At 43.2% G+C, this 20,729-nt stretch overlaps 1 protein-coding gene across 1 annotated transcript; it reads right to left on the bottom strand.

The window, feature by feature from the left end:
• Positions 1-1,933: 1,933 nt before the first annotated feature.
• LOC142956630 (desmoplakin-A-like) lies at positions 1,934-19,767 on the bottom strand. Its single transcript, XM_076098295.1, has 24 exons — positions 19,452-19,767; positions 17,933-18,017; positions 17,714-17,832; positions 17,275-17,419; positions 14,904-15,029; positions 14,669-14,728; positions 13,503-13,670; positions 13,228-13,332; positions 13,047-13,142; positions 12,835-12,960; positions 12,558-12,710; positions 12,310-12,464; positions 11,787-11,913; positions 11,418-11,604; positions 11,046-11,305; positions 10,724-10,905; positions 10,441-10,579; positions 9,367-9,560; positions 9,066-9,228; positions 8,659-8,742; positions 8,442-8,549; positions 8,061-8,159; positions 6,113-7,927; positions 1,934-5,608 (listed from the first exon to the last, which is right to left on the bottom strand). Exons 1-24 carry the CDS (start codon positions 19,691-19,693, stop codon positions 2,384-2,386), a joined length of 8,163 nt encoding a protein of 2,720 aa, XP_075954410.1. The 5' UTR covers positions 19,694-19,767; the 3' UTR covers positions 1,934-2,383.
• Positions 19,768-20,729: the final 962 nt, after the last annotated feature.

Below are 20,729 nucleotides of genomic sequence, written 5' to 3'. Positions count from 1 at the left end.
TAAACAGACACAGTAGCGCTCTGCTATACCGTTTACTGTGGCTGGTTAACAGAGCCGATCAAAGAGGATGAACAGAGAGCTATTCTGCCATTAAAATGAATTGTACCGGTTCTTTTCCAAGCTGATGGATATTGATATACTCATCCTGCTAGGATATTATAAACTGTATTTTACAGATGACACAGTAAATGTGAATTCACCTTCGGGTTCATTTTAGTGAGATCATGTCTTTGATCATCTAAAGAGAACACACAACACAGCCAGTGACTTATAATGTTGTCTCTTAGATCACTGCATTCCGCTTTAACACCGTATCCTACATAAGCATGAGTGAAAGATGCACTATGCGCTCTGAGATCAATACGCTCGCATCAATATCCAATGAGAGCCCATCGGCCCCGACATCAATGTTTGCACTTTGACACCGAGGCTCACTTCAAGGTGCACGCGGGTGAGCACTGACCAGTTAACTGCCATCTGCTGTGGCTGCCGGGGATAAAGTTGAAGCCTTTGCTCGGTTCCTGAACTTCTGCTTCAGCTCAGCGCCCCCCCCCCTTCTCCCCGAGCACACTTCCTCCAGTCGGTGCTGCCGCTGCAGCCGCCACAAGTCCTGGCATGGGATAGTCCTCCCACTGCGCCGCTAGGCCTGTCTCCCTTGTTCCCTCCCCCTTCCACCTACCCCCCCTCTCTAGGGCTCCTCCTCCTCTGCCTGTCTCCATTTGTTCACACACTCCTCACACGCAGGCGGAGGCTTCCTCCCTCGTCCTCCCACTGGACCCCCCCAAAACCCATCACATGTAAGGGGGGAGAGGGACGATGACATAGGTACCGTTAGCAGGAGTGGTTGCTGTTTAAACTCGTAAGAGTTCATTTATGTTTGATCTGTTCCGTAGCTCTTACAGTGTTTTCTGGAGAAAGGAGAGAAAAGTACATTTTGTGTTCATCAAATAAGGAATAAAGGCCTCTGGAAACATCAGTACGCTTCACCATTGTCCAGCTGGGGTCCGCTACAGTTGCTGCTGTAGCTACTGACTGAAATTAAGTCGCCAACTTAATTTCGTTATATGTTTTTACGATGACAATACACATCCTTATCTTTGTTATGAAGTGAGCTTTTTTAATTATTATTAATAATAATAATAATAATTATTAATTAATTAATAATTATTATTTTGATATATTATTAAATAATAAAATATAAGATTTAGGACATTCAATCAGCTAGTGTAGCGGTAAGTATGATTCTAGAAGTTGAACATACCGGTAGTAGCTCAAACAGACCGGCGCAGAAAGGTGCGCAGCCGCAATATATATATATTTTTAAACGGTTTTAACATATACTTTTAGCAGTACATCAAAACAAAGATGACCATAGGCTCATTTATCAAGTCAGTTTGTCGTTTAAAATTCTGTGAATATGTACAATTGTTATATTCATGTGTGTCATTGTCACAGTGATCAATAGAAGTGGTACATTCCGTATTCATGTTAGAAATAAAGGATTTGGTTTGACCTGTTTGGGCTGAATGCACCATCCAAGGAATGACTTAGTAAATAAATAAATTATTGTTTAAATTATTATATTATATACGCAGTTTAATTACCATTAGACCACAGGAGAAACTTGCTGGATCATTTATATTTAATGACTAATTAATTGGTTATTAATACCAATGTTTGTTAATATATATAGGTGAGACCATGATTATTAGATTAAAAAATAACAGCATGCATTGCTGTTGAAATTACCAATTTTGTTTCCCACCTCTCTGGTGTGCTTAGAGGGCTACAGGCTTGCAATTGTAGTTTTATCATGACAATTGGCGCCATCCACAGGTAACAATAGATACTGCTCTCTCCTCATGCAGTGAACATTTTCAGCTTTTAATGCACAGACATCCAGCTAGTAAATGAATGAATCAAAATTGTGGCGACAACTTTATTTTCAATCACGTGAGAATAACATTTTAGTGGCAAGGAATTTTCATTGTTGATCATTACATTGTCAACTCAGTATTTTAAGCTAAACGTCAGCATTTGCAATTAACAAAACAACTTTTTTTTAAAACATGAATGAAAAACAACATAAATCAAGGTGCAAAAAAATTAGGAATGAACAATAGGAAACTTAATTTTGAAGCTGAAGCTGAGGTGAACGAGCATATTTTCTAATAACAAATTGTTAAATTCCCCCAAAAATCCCTATATTAAAATGAGCTATGACAAATATATTCATTCAACATATATGCGTTAGAAGTATTAATCATAGTCTGTATTAAGTTGAATATTGAAACACTAAAACACCAAAAACTGCACTCAAGCTAACATTTAGAAAAGCAAACAGAAAAGCAAACTGCTGCCTAGTTTTTTTTTATGGTGTGTATTAAAAGTGATCGTTGGAGCTGTAGCTGGTAGTGTTGGAGGAGAAGTTATAGCTGACAGTTGAGGAATAATCCACACTGCCTCTACGAGATCCACTCCTGGAGCCGGCTAGGGAACCGGCTCTGGACCCAGAGCGAGAACCCGGGTTAGAGACATTGTAAGGGCTGCTGATTCCCTTGGAGGACATTGAAGAGGCCTGCAGCATCTTCATACCATTGCTTTCTTCCACCATGCAGCTGTCCATGGCCTCCTTGTAGGAGATCTTCAGTTTGGTCTTGGGACAGGTCAAGTTCTTCTGATGGTTCCGTGTATTCTGAAGCTTCTGGGCCCCTTGACCATCCAGCCAACCTCTGCGGATAGCTTCTTCGATAGTGACACGACGTCCAGTGCCAGGCTCAATCAGGCCTCCAGTCAGGTACTGAAACTCCAAAAATCTCTGGCCAGCTTCATAGGGCAACCATGTCTCCTTCACTGCCTCTGCTACGGACATCTTTCTCTTAGTCTTCACATCCTCAAAGCCAACAAAGGCTTTCTGGGCAGGTTTCAGCTTAGCGCCCATGCTGTCATCGATGATACTCTGATGGACAGCATCCTGCAGCGACAGTCTCTCACCGGTGGCAGGGTTGATGATACCACCTGTGCATGTCTGGGCCTCCAGCAGCCTCTGTGCTGTAATAGTGTCAACGATGCCTCTTCGGAGCCCTTCAGACAGAGTGATTTTCTCCAAGGTCTCTGTGTCAAATATAGCCGCCACAGGGCTGTGGTCATCGAACATCTCAGGGGGGGAAACAGTAATCGAAATACTGCTGAAGCGTTTACGAACGGTAGGAGAAGAAGGCGCGAGCTGGGTGGGACTGCTGCAGGTGACCATGTCATCAACATTGCTGGCCGCAATGGTCATCTCGGTGCTGCTGGTTCTGCTGGTAATTTGGTCAGCGAACTGGGTCAATGTTAGTGTTCCGGCACGATACTGATCCAAAGCCTTGTCGTCAATGACACCGCGTTTAATGCAGTCCTGGATGTCATACTGGGTTCCTGTTTTCCTGTCCACTATCACCAAACGTGCAGAGCCATCAGACTCCGTGATAGTTATTTCCTCCCACTCGCCCTCCTGCTCCGATAACTCCAGGAAAGTGTCGTAGTCAATTAGCTCCCGGTGATAGGCCTCCCTCACTGACATCTCCAGCCCAGTGTCTGGGTCAACGATCACAACTCGCCTCTTGCGAAGGACATTGCTGCGGCTCTCCTGTGACTTCTGGAGCTTCTTCTTGTCTTTTAGAGGCAGGAGTATTAGGTCTGTCTTCGGATCTCTCATGCACCTGTCCTTAAGTTGAAGATATGTCAGGTTCTCTTTAGTATTAGGGTCAAAGAACCCTTTTGTGTCATCTCCTTCATAAGTTAGAATCTCATTCATCTCCTCATCAAAATATCCCCTTTTATAGGCAACAGCAACATCAATACGGTGGCTCTCTTTGGGGTCAATAATCCCACCACTGGCAATTTGGGCCTCCAGAAGACGGATTCCATGACCTTTCTCAATAAGATCTTTCTCAATAGCCTGGAAGAGGGAGATTGTCTTTCCTGTGGATGGGTCTCTGTATCCAGTTACAGCCCTCTCTGCTGACATCAGCTTATTCTTAAACTCTTTTCCTATCAGGCCTCTCTTTGTGGCCTCCTCTACTGTCAAGAACACATTGTTGACTGGATCAACAATGAAGCCAGAAGCAGCTTGGGCCTCCAGAAGCTCCAGGGTGGTTCCTCTCATGAGCAGGCCTTCCTTCATTGCCTGATAGAAGGGCATTATTCGGTCATTGGCTTCATCATAGATCCCCGCAATGCAGGTAGAGCCATGGAGATAGGACTTTAGCTTGTCTTCAATTTCTCTGATGGTGAGCTTTCCCTCGTTGAACTTCGCCAAGTCAGTTTCATCCAGCAGTCCAGAATTGACGAGCTCTGCCAGAGAGACTTCGGTACGTATACCCTTTACTGTCAAGGGCTTTTCCGGACCACGGAGCAGAAGCAGGCCAGAAACAGGTTCCACTGTGCACTTCTTCCTGAGGTCATTATAGGTTATCTTCTCTCCGGTCACTGGCTCCAGGTAGCAGGTGGGTTTTTTGCCCAAAGCCCTGTAGAGATCCTCATCAATAAGATTGCGATCCAAAGCCAGGTCTTTTGGAAGGAACACACTCAGAACAGGGTCCAATATACCTCCCACAGACTCCTGAGCCTGGAGCAAGCGGATGGCTGTGTCTTTGTTCACGCGGCCCTGTTTACAAGCCTGACCCACAGATAACACTTTGCCAGTGTATGGATCTTTGAAGCCTGTGCTAGCTGCTTCAGCTGTCAGCAGGGTGTCTCTGTCTTCGGTGTCTACGATCCCTCTTGAGCAGGCAGTATCAACAGGCATCTTTTCATCAAATGCGGGGTCAACTATATAGCCTGTTGCAGCTTGAGCTTCCAGGAGCATGATGGCGCTCTCTTTGCTGAGGAGCTCCTTGTTTTTTGCTTCAGTGAATGGCATTTTCCCTTGGGAACCTGTTATCATGCCAGCAATGATGCCGGTACCCTTTAGACTAAGCTGGATGTCCACAGCTACCTCATCCACGCTCTTTTTTCCATTTAGGAGCTGGTCTAGTGTGGCTTTACTGATTATGCCACAGTCGCAAAGCTGGTGGGCTGTGACTTTGCGACGCACCCCATCAAATATCAGCTTGGATGGATCGATTGTTGGGACCTTTTCATCCGTCTGGGTCTGCCGGGTCAGAGTGTTGGGTTTCTGCTGCAGCCTCTGTATCTCTCTCTGCAGGGCATCTCTCTTGAGAGCCAGGTCTGTAGCCTCCTTTTCAGAGATCGACAAACGACTCTTGTACCTCTCCTCAACACTCTTAAGCTCCCTCATGAGCCTCTCAATCTCGTTCTTCAGGGAGAGCCTGTCTCGATCAGCCTTGTCTCTTTCCAATTCAAACCTCTTGATGTCGCTGTCTCTCAGCTCATACTGGCTCTTAAAATAGTTGAAATCCTTGAGGACGGCATTCTTTTCATCCTGCAGCCGCTGTTTGTTGCGGAGCTCGGTCTCTAGAGTGAGCTTGATGCGAGTGAGCTCCTCCTCTATGCGCAGCTGACGAGTCTTGTCCTGCTCCAGCAGTTTCAGCTTGGACAGCAAACTGTCCCTCTCCAGCAGCACCTCGCTGTATTGGCTTTGGGAATCATGCATCCTCGTGGATGTCTGGGGAGAGACAAGAAAACACATTATTATGCCTGCAAAGAAATGCCAATAAAACCAGATTTTGCCAAGACCCACAATTCCAATGCATTAATTACACGTGGCATTCCTTTACAGCATGTTGTAAGGGCTTATCAACATTTAAATTGTGATGTGACCAATCACTAATTAAATGTTTAGAAATTCCAATCAGATGTACTGTCTGAACCAATTTATAATGTATATATCTAAAAAGATGTGTACATTATATTTATTATTTTAGTAAGTATGCATTAATTAAATGATTGTTCAGTACCACAATGTGCAATGTTAAAGGTTAGAAAGATAAAGCATTTGTAAGTAAGTGCATTTCATGCAAAACACCTAAAATAAGCAACGTGCCACCAATGTAACTGGGCCACTTTGAAAACATGCTCAGTCTTAATGCATCTAAAGCCGTTGCATGCAAAAGCAGAACAAAATGGGTTGAATTATGTGGAGATGATCCTTCAGTGCAATTAAAAATACCTCAATTGATTGTTTTTGGAATTTGTCTATTTCCAGTTTAAGCTTTTCTCTCTCCCTGGTCAGGTCACTGAGGACAGTCTGGAGCTCCGTGGTCCTCTTGGTGCTACTCTGAAGTTGGACATGCAAGGCTGAGATCTGGGTGGCACTCTCTCCGTCGATACTGTCTTTGCTAAGCTTCAGCTCATCCCTCTCCTGTCTAACTGCCCTTAGGTCCTCCTCCAGCCTGAGTCTCTCCTTCGTCAGGTTCTGCGTCAGAGTCTTCAGCTTTTCGATCTCTGCAGTGTATTCGTTAAGCTGCCGGCTCTTCTCCTCAATGGTCTTATACAGGCTCTCATTGCGTTGGTTGAGCTCACGAATTCGAGCCTCTTCCTGCTGGAGCTTCTGTTTGAGTGTCTTCAGCTCAGCTGAGACAACAGCCAGCTCCTGCTTGGTGACTTTATGCTCCCTCAGACTCTTGTCCAGAGCCTCTTGGAGGGCGCTGAGGTCCTGCTCATACTTCCTTCCATAGTTGGCCGTCTCCAGCTGGACAGATTTCAGTGTGGTAATTGTGGTGGTGTGCTCTCTGCAGGTATGTGTCATCCTCTCTAACTCTGCCTCCATTCTCTTCCTACGCATCAACTCCTCCTGGGTTGCCTTCTTTTGCTTCTCCAACTCAGCTTCCGTTCCATCCAGAGAGCACTGAAGTTCCTGGATACGGCTCTGCAGCCTGACAGAACTCTGCTCAACCTTGGTTTTCTCGCTGGTCTGCTTCTCCAGCTCCACTCGGGTGATGCGGATCTCCTGCTCGGACACTTTAAGCTTGTTAATGGACTCCAGATATGAGGCGTTCTTTGCCTTCAGATCTGCCTCAGCCTGTTTCAGGTGATTGATCTCCAGTTCCAGAGATCTCCTCTTCTTCCCCTCCTCCTCCAGGTTAAATGTTAGCGTGCTGATCTGCCTGGACTTTTCCTGAGTGTTTTTGATGGCCTCCTTTAGTTTGAGCTCAGTGTCTCCCCCCTGCTGCATGACCGTTCTCAGCTGAACCTCCAGCTCACTGCGCATCCTTGTTTCTTGTACCACCGAGGACCTCTGCTGGCTGGCCTCCTGCTCTGCTCTGCTTTTCTGCTCTTCTGTGTGAGCAATGGACTGCCTCAGTCTCCTTAGCTCCTCCTCGAGGTCTCTCTTCTCAGAGGTGAGTCTGTCAATTTGCAGTCTCAGCTCTGCCGTGTCTTCTTCTTTCTGTTGTGAGGTTTTCAGGATCGTGGTCTTGGTGACGTGGATCTCCGTCTCGTATGTCTGCTTAAGTTGATTAACCTCCTGGGTGCACTGTGTTCTTACCTTTGAGATATCTGATTCAGCATTTCGCCGACGTGCTGCTTCCTCATCTAGCAGTATCTTCATCCTCTCCAGTTCACGTTCCTTGTCCTTCACAGACTTTTCCAGGTCAATCTTGATCCAGTTGAGTTCTTCCAGTTCTTTCTGTCTGCGGCGAACAGCCGCCTCATACTCTTCTTGCTGGTTGGTGTAGCGCTCCTCTGCCAACCTTCTTTTCCTCTTTTCTTCATCCAGCTGGAACTTAATTTGGGTCAGCTGGTCATTGAGCTCTTGAAGCTGGCTGTGTGTGCTAGCCAGGCTGTCCTTGGTAGCGTTAACTTGTATTGCCGTGGTTCTCTTAACATCTTCAAAAGAACTAAGCTCGCTTTGTGATTGACTGAGCTCCAGCTTGTAGCGGGCCAAAGCATCCTCCAGAGACTTGTTTTTCTGGTTGCGATCCTGGACGTCGTCCTTCAGACGCCTCAGTTCCTCCTCCAGCATCTCGATCTTCGTGTTTCTGATCTGAAGAGAGTATTGACAAAAACAGAAAGAGCCTCAGTCACCTACTTTCATGTTATTGAACAAACCTATATGTTATTTTTTATCATACTATTCATTTTACCAACACAATATACTTGACAACTGTGATCCCTACCTTCAGCTCTTCCATGTTCTTCATCAGCTCCCCAAGGAACCTGTAGTAGTCACTAGAGCGGGTGAGTAGCTCTATGTACTGAGACTGGAGGTCAGCCGCCTGAAGGGAGTTAAAATGAGTGGATGAATACTGATGTAAAATATTCTCGTGTTAATTACATGCCAGTGAGAACGTTAACAGACAGATGCATTTAAGAGATTGACCGTTAAATTGGTAGTATCACATAAGCTCATAATACAAAGGACGTAACCATTGTTTAAGATAATAATTAATTAGTCCCACAGCATGGATAAACAAGTAAATAGTAGTAATAACTAAGGTGTACCAATAATTAACAGCAAATTGGTTTGGTGTGACTTAATGGAGAGGCCCTCCTCATACCTCTTGTCTGACCGCAGAAGCGGGCGACTGCAGCATCGTTCTCTTGATAGGAATATTAAGCAGAGTTTCCAGGCCTGCGCTGTAGGAAGCCAGCTGCAGCTCGTAGTCCTGAAAACCCACAACACAACATGGACTTCATTATTTTGCACCACACATGCTTGGGCTCATCTGCTTGACACATGTGAAATGGTTTTATGCACATGAATTGACGACCTACCTTAATGGAGACAGCGCAGGTGTCTGCGTTTTTCTGCACAACCTCTACTTTCTCCTGCTTTCCTTTAATTTCAGTGTGAAGCGCCTGTGCAGTCAGCAAAAAGGGGCATTAAATTCACCGATTAAACCAGGCATGACACTGTTCAGTCTTTGCTTCTTCTGAGACATCCATCATTTTGTTATACAATAATTGTAATGATAATATTATAAGCGATTACTCACTTAAGGGCTGAGAAACAAAGGACATGTTTGCACACTTTTCACTTATGCTGCTGTATAATGTATGAAATCCACACACCTACACCAATGCTCAGTGTCTCAATTTGAGTGTAAATGGTGGATATTTCCAATTCAAAATCAAATCCGTTATTGTTTACAATTTGCTGACGTAAACAAGGAGAGACGTGCCTTCTGCTGGTTGAGGTGGTCCATTAGAGTCTGAATGTCGCTGAGTTTAACGGTCTGGAGCGCGTCCTGGCGCTTCCTGGCATTGTCTATCCACTGCTGCAGGAGAGTGCTGCTCTGCTGATAATGATTCAGCTGTTTCTCCTGCTTCTCCAAGTCCCACATTCTGTGGAGGAAAGAGTGGGAGGAAGAGGAAGGGATGAACGGATATTTTTTATGTCGTTACCGGCAATGTCGAACAGAGGATGTGTAGAACTATTCACGGGTATTGAAGGAATGTGTGCACATGAAGAGATGATCCCACCTGCTGTCAATCTGGGTTTGGATGCGGCGCCAGCGGTCAGACATCTGACCCACCAGGTCTGAGTACTTGGACAAGTCCCCGTCACACTTGTGGAAGGACTCTGAGATTTGACCATTCCAGTGCACTGCTTTAGCCAGGTCAGAATCCATAGCGGTCAGCAGGTCTCTTTTTTGGTCCAGATCACTCTTCATTTGCTTTAATAGACAATCACAAAATAGATTCAAATTCTTCATTTCAACGATAACCAGGCATCCTATTTAAGCCTTATTTACATCTAGAGGTGGGCGCTGTGACAATAACTACATGATATGATTGTTTTTTTGTCAGAGAATGGCTACAGTTATGTCAGTGGTGGAAGGAGTATTCAGATCCTTTACTGAAGTAAAAAATAGCAATACTCCAATATTAAAATACTCCATTAGAAGTTTATGTCCTGCATTGGAAATGTTACTTAAAGGCGCAGTGTGCCGGATTAAGTAAAAGGGTTATCAGCAAAATGTCCCGAAAGTATCAAAAGTAAAAGTCCTCATAATGCAGAAAGATGGCCTTTGTAAGTGTTATGCTTTAATATATTGGATCATTATTATTTATTTTATTTTTAACTTAATTGTAGTGGAGTACAAGTAGCATAAAATGGAAATACTCAAGTACCACAAATTTGCACTCAAGTACTTGAGTAAATGTACTTTGTCACAGTCACAGCACTGGGTTTTGTCATGTGACCCAAGTGTGGAACCTAAATTTGTGATAACAAGTTGTCGCACACGGGAGTGTGGATTAGAACCCATTCCAGTCGCTGTGGACTGAAGAGACATAAAGACTGAGATGCGGTTGAAAGCTCAGGAAAAAAAAGTTGATTAGTAAACCTTTGAGTTACTATTATTTTTGTTCACAAACACTGTTTTCAAGTGCAAGAATGAACTTCTGTGTAGGTGATGGTTTACTACTAAGTGTGGTCTTTTTAGGACAAAGAGGATTCAGTAAGTGCTGCTAATTAATGCCATTTGTCCTGAAGTCCTGAAACTGGAACGCAAGAGACTGCAGTTCAAACTAAATATAGAAAGTGTGTCAAACCTTTAGCGTGCTCCGATAGTTTTCCACCTCCCGAAGGTCCAGAGAGGTGGTCTCCTTCTCTGTCAGCCGGGCTTCGTGGACTTTAATGATATCTTCAGCCTGGAGAAGGCTCTGGAGCAAGGCCTGAAGAGCTGACAGCCTGTTAACGACACAAAGCCATCACATTAAATGCACTCCTTCTTGTCAATTGCTTTCATTTACATTTCATTTTGTTTGTAAAGTATTTTTCTAAATAATTGTGGGATGGATAAAAAGGTGATGCGATCAGACTACAATAATGCACCTTTGATGGTAGGCCGGGTAGAGACCCTGCAGGCCTCCCAGTTTCTGGTTGATGATTTCCAGTTCAGAGCGGAGGAACTTGGCTTGCTCGGAGTCGGCAGGTATCCCGTCCAGCTGCTTTATAATCTTTTCTCTTAGTCGCAGGTACTCATCATGAATGGAGTCCAAGTCTTGGTGCGCAGTCTGGATACCAATGTGTAAAAAACAAGTTAGATAAGAAACGAGCATCACTTGTTTCTTATCTATATTTTGCACATTTTGAAAGGTAGCCAAGAAGAACCTCACTTTTATTTGGATAGAACAATAAAAGAAAAGTTACACACCTGCAGATTCTGGATGTGCACCGAGCACTCGTGCACACTGTTGTCCCCCAGGGGAACGTGGAGATGACTGGTGAGGCCGGACTCCGCCAGCTCCAGCCTGCGTCGAAGTTCTTGCAGACTACTGAGCAGGGTAAGGCTGAGGGTGGAGCTGGCTCGGGGAGGGTGGGAAGTCTCCTTGATGACAATGGTCTCGGTGATCGTGGGAGATGCAGGCTTCGGTTTTGGGGGTTCAGGCTTCACCCCTTCATCCCCTTTATTGGCTGGTGGAACATTAGAAGAACATTAATGTATTGTGGGGGGAAAAACAGCAGTAGTTTTGCAAATGTAGTGGACTGGCAATTTAAGGATTAGTTAAAAACATTTTACACTCACTGTAAGCAGGCAGCTGGATAATCAGGGTATCGTAGTGGTTCTGGGTTTTATCAAAGTGGCCCTGGATAGTTTTCTTCTCATCTTCCCCAAACATTTCAGAACCTTGGCTGGTACGCAGGAACTCTTGGTAGTGAGTCTCCAGTCTTTTGATGATACTGCGGTACTCCTCGGGACGCATCTTAGACAGCTGAGAGACAATGGAGAGGAGTCGGGTTAAGCAAGAGTCACAGGAGGTAAGCAAATACAGAGTTTCGAGTTAAGCCGGAAATAAAATCCAATTCGACTTTGCTTGGTTTTGAAAACAGTGAGTTATTGTAACAGCAAAACTCAGAATTGGCTACGTTTGTTGCAGTCTTTGCGATATCTTACCATGCTGACAGTGAGGGAGCTGATGTAATTCATGTCTTTGAGGCAGTATTGCCACGAGATGAGGCTCTTGATGTTGATGTAGAGCTGATTCCAGATGCTCATGATGGCTTCATAATACTGCTCATTCCTAGGGACAGCACAAGCCATGAATATGCAGACACTACATGATAAACATGATGTAATATTTATCAAAATGTTTCCCACATTTTCATTTTAACTGAATGATTACTTGCTCCTTTTTGGTATCAGCTTATTTTCTGACCGCTTAAGGCCTTTGAAACAGTTACGCAGTAAAGGACTTGAGGCTTGTAAAAACCTTTTAGAATCTATCGGACAATGTCAACAAAGTAAATATGACTTTCCCAAAAGGAAGGCTGTTTTTTCTATCTAGCTCCGGGAAATGTGATGTATCCAATATATTCATTACATGATGATCCCCTTGAGCTGACACATTTTGAACCGCCCCGACCAAAAGGATTTGCCGCAGACCTACACCCGTCTACATTGACTGAACGGTTCTTACTTGTTGGCGAGGCCGATGCTGAGCGGGTTCGGTGGGGGGATCTTCAGACACACAGAGGGAATCAACATGTCCATGCCTCCGGGTCCCGTCACCAGCCACTTGCTGCGCTGCGAGTTATCCTTCAGGATGCCTTTATTCCCTTTTTGAATCCCTATCTGAAGCACAAAGCAGAAGAGACGCTGAGTTACACTTGTAACATTCCACCTCATGCTCATGTGTGTGAGTGTGAGAGAGAGCATACACCCCACCTGGTCTTGTTTAAAGTCACATATGGCCTGGACCATGACGGGGCTGCTGCTCTTCTCCTCGGGGTTGCGAGGCTTCAGCCTGACAATGGTCTTAGACTTGTTGACCAGACTTTGGACCTGCCTCTTATTCTCCATCACATGCTCCTTCTCTCTCTGTGAACATGCAGATATCAGACCTGTGTTTTTAACTCAGCCACTATGCACTGCAACTATTCAACACGAATGCAGACATTCAGAAGCCTTCCACTTAATTGTTTGAGGATTAGCGTGATGATACCTCCAGGTTTCTCAGGAGTTCAGTGAGGTTATCCAGCGGGGTGTTCTTGTCACACGTGAAATTGTTTCGGATGGACTCGTGCTCTCTCTGCAGCTTCGCGTAGGTCTCGTTGGCCTCCTTGAAAAACTGAAAGTGGCAGCAAAAGGCTTCGATCAGCGTTCATGCGACAAAACATACAGGTCACTACTTTCACCGCAGGGCCGAGCGCTTACTTGGCTGTAGGCCGCATTGTCCTTCAGGTGGATGTCGATACACTTGGTGATCTGGAGCAGCCAGCTCCACTGGGTCTGTAAGGTGTCCATGTAGGCCTGTGGGCGCACACAGAGTGGTCAATGCAAAGCCAAATGAATAACTGGCTGTTTAGGTTAACAAGAACACCCAGAAACACCTTACGTCAATCTTATCAGAGGCGGGGTGGTTGTTGTTCAGGAGTCCATCTGCTTTCACCTTCAGCTTGTTTAGCTCCTTCTCTTTCTCCTCCAGGTCTCTCATCAGGCCCTGTCAGGAGAACGGAACGTAAGGGAGGCTTTTGTCTCTTGAGCGCAAACATAATTCTAACTAAGATTTGATCGGTATAGGAAATAAAACACATCAGATATTGAAGGTATGATCACGCCTATAAACTAAGACAGAAAACATCCACCCAGCGGAAAAGAGGAGGTCCTTACTGAGTAGCTCTCCTGCTTCCTGGGGATGTACTGGTCGATGTTCTTGTCTCCCCAGTCGAACATGAGCTCTTCCTCCTCTTTCTCATTCACCCACATGATGGCTCGGGAGATCTCGTTGATGATGCCCTGGAGCGCACGCAGCTGGTGCACACGGCTGTCTGACATTGTCTGAGACAGACACAAGGTAATGTATAGTTATGATAGAAAGAAACAGTAGAGCAGCTGATATTGACAAAGTAAAAAAAAAACTAAACATTGTTTTAGTGCTGGGCAAGTTAACGCGTTAACCCATTCATTAATTTACGCCGACAATTATTTTATAGCGTGTTAACGCATTTTTTTATTTATTTTTATTTTGAAAGTCCGTTGCTCACTGGCAGCGGTGGAGGAATGGAGACTACTGGACATCGTTGCGGTAAAGTCAGCAGACACTCAGATATCCATGGTCAACTCAGCAGACACTTACACTTTAGTGCACCTATATGCTGAAATTCACGGTAAAAGCATTTAAACGGCACGGATCGGGAGCGTGCGAAGGAAAGTTAGCGGAAAGATTAACGTGAGACAACATCCGATTTTCAGAATAAGATGCCAACAAAGTATGAATTATATTCACATTAAGTATAAAACATGCTACCTGCATCTCGTGAGTTAAAGGGAAAATACACCTAAATTGTGGGTAAAGTGTCTTTATTCTTTGATCGCTGGGTAACCATCATCACCTCGGAGTTACAGCATTATATTGATGAACAGTAGAGCTGCATTCACATGCTCTGACTGTCATGAAGACACAAGACACATTTTTGCTGAAACGTGCTGAAACATTTTATTCCTGTTGCACAGCAGCGGAACGTTTCACATACAGTCACACACTGAGCACAGATAGTGAAGAGATAGAACTGCTACTGTGTAAAGGGAATACTGCTGTTAAAAATAACCTTATTTGTTTAAAGTGTTTACAAACCAAATGTTATTGACCTTTTGTTCATATAGCAGTACTTTTAAAATAAAAGTGCGCAATACATTACTTTTGAATTCATTATTGAACTTTGCCATAACAATGCGATTAATCACGATTAATCGCAAAAAATCCATGCGATTAATCGCGATTAAAAATTGTAATCGTTGCCCAGCACAACTTTTTTTATAAAAGGGTTTGTTTCTACCTGCAGGCTTTCCCATTCTTGTTCCAGCATGGACAGGTTGTACTTGTCGCCCCTCATGTTCTGAAAAAAAAAGAGAAGAGATTTAGTTTTTTTGCTTGTTTTAACATAAGATTACAACGCTTCTGTGCACATCATGCATAGATAACCTTTACAAACAAGATGTATAAAGAAAGCAGTCCAAAGTAAAAAAATAAAAAGCCACTAAGAAAAGCTTCAAAACAGGATGACCACTCACCAGTTCATCTCTGGCACGGTCTACTTCCTGGCTCCTCTGGACCGAGCTGTGGTTTTTGTTGTGGCTTAGGATTTGCTTTTCTATAGCTTCGGAGTCATCTCCCCATGCAGCCGTCTCAATCATGCGCTACAAGATGCAAAATCGCAGTTTATTACCCTTTAAAATGCAATAAGCGCTAAACACAATTACAATGTCAAAATCCACCTCAGTTGAGGCAAAATAACATACTTAGTGGAACATTACTGTATAGTGTTTCATGAAATAACATATAATGTATGTATACAGATTTAAAATAATAAGGCTGGCATTATTACTTGTTTTATATTCAACAAACAATACATAATCTGTCTCTCAATGGTCTCTAACCTCCCTAACGTGTCTGAGGCGCTGTAACTTATGCCTGTTCATTCCTCCTTTCAAAATAGGTCACAAATCCATTGTTTCATTTTTAAGCACTCAGTCATTTCCTTAAGTACCTGGGCACTGTTGTTTCAGCAAATGCAACTCAAACAGGAGTAAAGCGTTTATTTGTTGGGGACTATTTTCAGCTGCGAAATAACAGACATTTGGTGCCGTATTGAATATTACGACAGCAGGGAATGGGGAATTAACTCAAAATATACTATCCCACCACATCGATGTGGCTCATTGATGGGGTTTTAAGTGAAGCTGGGAAGCACAGAGGACTAAGCTCGATTTAAAAGCAATAAAGAATACACAGAGAGCCCTCCTTGTTCTCTCAACAGATACACTATCAATTCCCCCGTTTGTCCTCTAGGTGTCAGCATATAATCATTAAGTCCGTCGTTAAGCAGGAAACTATCTCAACTATTCCCCCCCCCCCCCCTTGTTCACAGCCCTGAGCTTTGATAAGTGCTCTGCCAGCAAACCGACCTCAGCCAGTCACTTCTCTCTACTCACATTCTCTCTCTCTCAAGGCTTTTGTTCTCTCACCACTCCCTTTTCCTTCATGACAGACTTGGCTGAAGCTGTTTAGAGACTGTCTTTAGTAAAAGTTTTATGTTGGACTGTTGGTACAATGGCTAAAAGCAACGTCCGGCAGTAAATAGAGCCGCTAGGTACAGATGGCAGCAGTATAGGTCATCCGTTTCCCTTAAAAAAAACACCAACTCAATACCGAAAGAACAAAGACTGAGACAGAAAAAAAAACTTTCTTTATCTGATGGTGGGGGGAGGGGGGGGTGATTGATGAAACATAGTTTGAAGGGTGAGGCTTGAAGTGATGACAGAATGACAGGGTGTGTTTTTGGTCGGGTGGGGGGGCTGAGGAGGTAGAGAGTAGAAGGGTGTTTTCCCACGAGTGTGTTACAGTTCTGCTGAAATTCCCTGTCCCATAACAACTGAGTCTGTGGAGAGTGTCAGATTTCACACGCCTTTACTTCTACCTTTCTTTTTGCTGCTGCAGCTTCTTTATCGGCCTCCCTCTCTATCTCTCCGCTCGCCTCTCTCACCGTCTCTTTCTCAAATGGCAGAGCTCTTTCCTCTTCTTTGTTTCAATCATTCTTCAACCCACTTCCCCTGGCCTCTTTCACTCGCGGATCAGGTTTTGGCAGCGTGTCCAGATGGTTTCAGTTACAGGTCAGAATAAGTGATAGGGTAAGTGCGTCCCCCCCCCACCCTCCACCCCTCGCTTCACATAAAAAAAACAGAGAGCACACTAACCCGCCCAGGCATGCACGGACACGCAGGTGCAACTATTCATACTGCTCAAACAAGTTGGAAAACTATTGGGCACTGAGTTTTTCCAAGACGTTTTGTGGGCGATGCCGTCACAGAATGTGCCATCGTTTAATGACCGTCCAAAATAGTAGTTACAAGTGAAATGTAAGTTAAAAAGATACATTTGATTATTTCATATGTGATTGATTTTACATGTATTTATTATATTGTGTTGATGTATTCAATTCAATATATTTTGTATAGCCCAAAATCACAAATCACAAATTTGCCTCAGAGGGCTTTACAATCTCTACACATGTGACATCCTCTGTCCCGGGACCCTCACATCGGTACAGGAAAAACTCCCTAAAAAAACCCTTTAACGGGGGAAGTATCAAAACATTATTGTGTGTGTGTGTGTTATTGTTATAATATTGATTTAATTTCCTCATCGAGGTTGAAATCAATATTTTATATATATACATATGTATATATATATATATATATATATATATATATATATATATATATATATATATATATATATATATGTATGTATATATATATATATATATATATATATATATGTATATATATATATAGATATATACTGTATATATATATATATACATATATATTTTTTTCTTTTTCTTTCTTTTTTCTTAATGTCTCTGACGTATGAAGAGCTCACCTTCTGTTGAGCGATCCAGGCCATGGCGTCATTATAGATCCTCCCCCCTTCAAGGGAACCCACGCTGCCTCTGTTCCGTCTTATGGTCATACTACCGACTAGTTGCTGTTGGAGCGCAGCATGCACGTGCTGGAACTGGTCGACGCTGTAGAGTTGCAGAAAAGAGGGAAAACACTTTGTGAATCTTCCGAGGGCCCACTGACAGCACCACATCAAAGAGCTCAGCTGGGCAAGTAGAGCTGAGAGGAATGTTCAGCGAGCATAAAACTCTTTACATGGTTTGATTCAACTACAAAAGGAAATTCAAACTCTAGCATGTTTGTGCAGTGTACCTACACGGTCATGAGTAGACATGCAAATGCAAACACACAAAGGCGGCCAAACAAACTCACACTGCAATTTGCAAAGGTAAACAAACACACAGTGCATCTCGCCTCACCTTCTGAAGATGTCATTGGGAATACGCATTTGCTGCAGCTCACTGCCACAGACCATCATCTGCTCCATGCTTTCTGCAGCCATGCTCAACAGTTTGTCTGCCTCTCCAGCTGGACCCCCCTATAAAAATCACACAGTACAGACACCGGCCTTTTGCAAAACTATGCTTCACTTCACTCGAGATGAATGATGTTCATTGTAACGTGTGTGCTGCACTTACACTCTGGAGAACCATTTTCGCTCTCTGCAGGTATTCCTGGCACTGGCCTGTCAGGAACAACCCTCTTTGATGGATTGCCTGTGGACTACACATGAGGAAAAAAACAACAACAATACGTTTTCAGAGCTTGTAATGCAGCTTTAATTAATACCAATGTGTAAAGCGTTATCAAAGAATACGGTCTACTGTGTGTTTTACACACTCAATTCTACATATATGTGTGTAAGTACAGCTAGCTTTGTTTTTAATAAGCATTGCTACAAAGACATATGCTGTTAATATAGTTAATATACAGCTGTTACTAGCCCTTTCTAGAATTTAAACAGTAGCTGCACGTAAACAAATAAGAAAAAAACCAGAGGTGCCACAACCAAGCAATCTGCAGGACACAATTAACGAAATCTATAAAATGGAGGTAATAAATCACAGAATTAGGAACCTAGCTAAGCTGTTTGATATGAGGAAACAAAGATATTCCCTCCACCAAAAATCAAAGATATAACTGCTACTACTACTATTATTGTTACTATTCTTTTTCCAAGATGTTGGAACCATGGGGAGAGATAAACATTAACTATTATAAAGTTGTTTTGATACTTTTCCTTCTTTTCCGAAAACTACTGCACGAGGGTCACAATTCAACAAATAAAGAGTGAAAAGAAAATGTATGTACAACATGTAATAACAACTAATATTATGCGTGAAAATCAATAAAAGAACAAAGTACTTTTCGGTAAAGAATAATCCTTTAAAAATGATCAACTTTTTTGATATTTTAATCCAACAACAACTCATTCATTGTCTTTAGCCTGTCTATAGGTTGCGGGACATGGAAACAGGTCACCAAGGGGTCATCTATGCAAAAACAAACCAACTGTTGACTTTCTCTCTCTAAAGAGCTTGTAACTCCCCCATACACACATCATGTTTTTTATTTGTGTTTTTTTTGTGTGTATTTGTGTTTTAGTTTAACCATTGTTCACAACGAGTTGAGCATTTAGAAAAACATTTTAAAAATGAAATAATTTAAAAAGCTCTGAGACAGACGTCACTGTTAACATTAGACACCGACATCACGGTGACAGTGGGAGGCCTTCCAAAGGGTGTGTGTGTGTGTGTGCGCACGCATTCCCTCTATTGTACCTCAGAATATTGGGCAACAGATCAGGGAGGATTCAAATAGGATTACTGAAGAAAAGCAAATTCGGAAATGAAGTTTTTAGCCAAGGGGTCAACCCCTGGGATGCGTTTGTTTGTGAAAGAACAGTTTCACCGGAAGTACAGCAGAATACTTTGTGTTCTTGTAGGTACAATTAGCTCTCCAGCGTTCATTAACCTGTCTGTGGTATCTAGTGGCCTTGCTGGCATTTTTCTTACATTCCCAAATAGGTTTCATGGCTTTGTTAGCCTGAAAGAACAACATGATATCTATGCTTTATTTGTCACATTAACATTTAATGGCTAATTCAAACACTCTCGTGCCGTGAAACGAATTTCGAAGCAACAGGTAATTCCTTACCTAAATCCGCCACCTCCACCCGCGCCCCCCATGCTCATGACCACTTTCGGTGCGCCCCCTCCCTGCATGGAAGTCTTGGAGAAGGAGCTGTAGTGCACGGCGTCCCCTCCTTGGTAGTCTCCGTGGAAGCCGTTTCCACCGGCGAACACGTCGTTTCTAAAACTTGCACTCGACAAATCCGGTCGCGAGTTGCTTCTCTGGCCCATGGTGGCCAGCCTCGAATTGGAGCCGTACATACTCATGTTTTTTCAACCTTTTTGCGAAAGTCTTTAGTTCGTTCCGCTCCAGACAGAGGACACAACGCGCACCTCTCCCCTCCCCGTCTCCTGACTGTTGCGCAGATAGTGCTCTGCTGTGAATAGACGGAAGCTGGCCGCTTTCGGACAGAAACCACACCTTGCTGTGTTTACGAAACACTCCTGCACCCACTGGCCTGTGTGGGAAGCTCGGGGCTTGGGCTGTCATTTCATTCTGCTGAAAAGTTATGCCGCAATCACAACTTGTCAGCTGAATTATTACGAATTACAACATGTGTTTGACTATATGTAATAGGCGTAGTCCTGGGGAAAGTGACTTGAAGGGACGGCTCACACCAAAATCAAAAATGTACATTTTGTCTCTTACCTGTAGAGCTATTTATCAATTTAGTTTGTTTTGGTGCGAGTGTTTTGGAGAAATCGGCCGAAGAGATGTCTGCCTTCAAAAATACACTTGATACACTCAAAAGCAATGTCTCTTTCCAGAATAAATATCACAAGTAGCACCACAGGCAAGAGAAAAAAAACATGTATTTTTAATTGTCGAGTGAACTGTTACTTTACCACTCGTCTTGGTTATTAATAGATAGGCCTGTCTTTTTACAAACAAAGGCTATTGTTTGCCATCATCAAAGCATGTTGTAGTTTACACAGACTATTTATTATGTCAGAGACATTTGATCAGCTCTGTGGTACATTTCAGATCAGCTGTGTCATTGTATTAGATTAGTTGGAATAAATTGACGTTTACATATAGTGTTTGGAATAACACCTAGCATGACAGCAAAAAAAGAAGATAAACCTGCTTTTCCTGTTGTGATTTTATATGATTTTTGCTTTATTGTTATTTCAATGGATAATGAGACATTTGGCAAAAGGGACAACAGTTGGAAATTAGTATTTTGGCTAAGACTAACACATCCATAGTCAAATTGATCACTGTTTGTTTTCCCTGTAATGAATCAAAATATGAATAGAAAATAAAATAAAATACATGTTTGATTTCATACAGGACTCCCAT

This window comes from Anarhichas minor, unplaced genomic scaffold, assembly GCF_050575085.1.
Source record: "Anarhichas minor isolate MPS153535 unplaced genomic scaffold, ASM5057508v1 ptg000024l, whole genome shotgun sequence".
NCBI lineage: Eukaryota > Metazoa > Chordata > Actinopteri > Perciformes > Anarhichadidae > Anarhichas > Anarhichas minor.
Note: the sequence above shows the minus strand (reverse complement) of the source record. Positions and strands in the feature narration are given on the sequence as shown.

Excerpts from the sequence above, each read along its gene's own strand:
- LOC142956630 (XM_076098295.1), bottom strand. The coding sequence starts at position 19,693 with ATGAGTATGTACGGCTCCAATTCGAGGCTGGCCACCATGGGCCAGAGA. Across the intron at positions 17,833-17,932 it reads CGAAAATGGTTCTCCAGAGT|GGGGGTCCAGCTGGAGAGGC; the intron begins GTAAGTGCAGCA and ends TGATTTTTATAG. Across the intron at positions 8,743-9,065 it reads ACCACCTCAACCAGCAGAAG|GCGCTTCACACTGAAATTAA; the intron begins GCACGTCTCTCC and ends CTGACTGCACAG.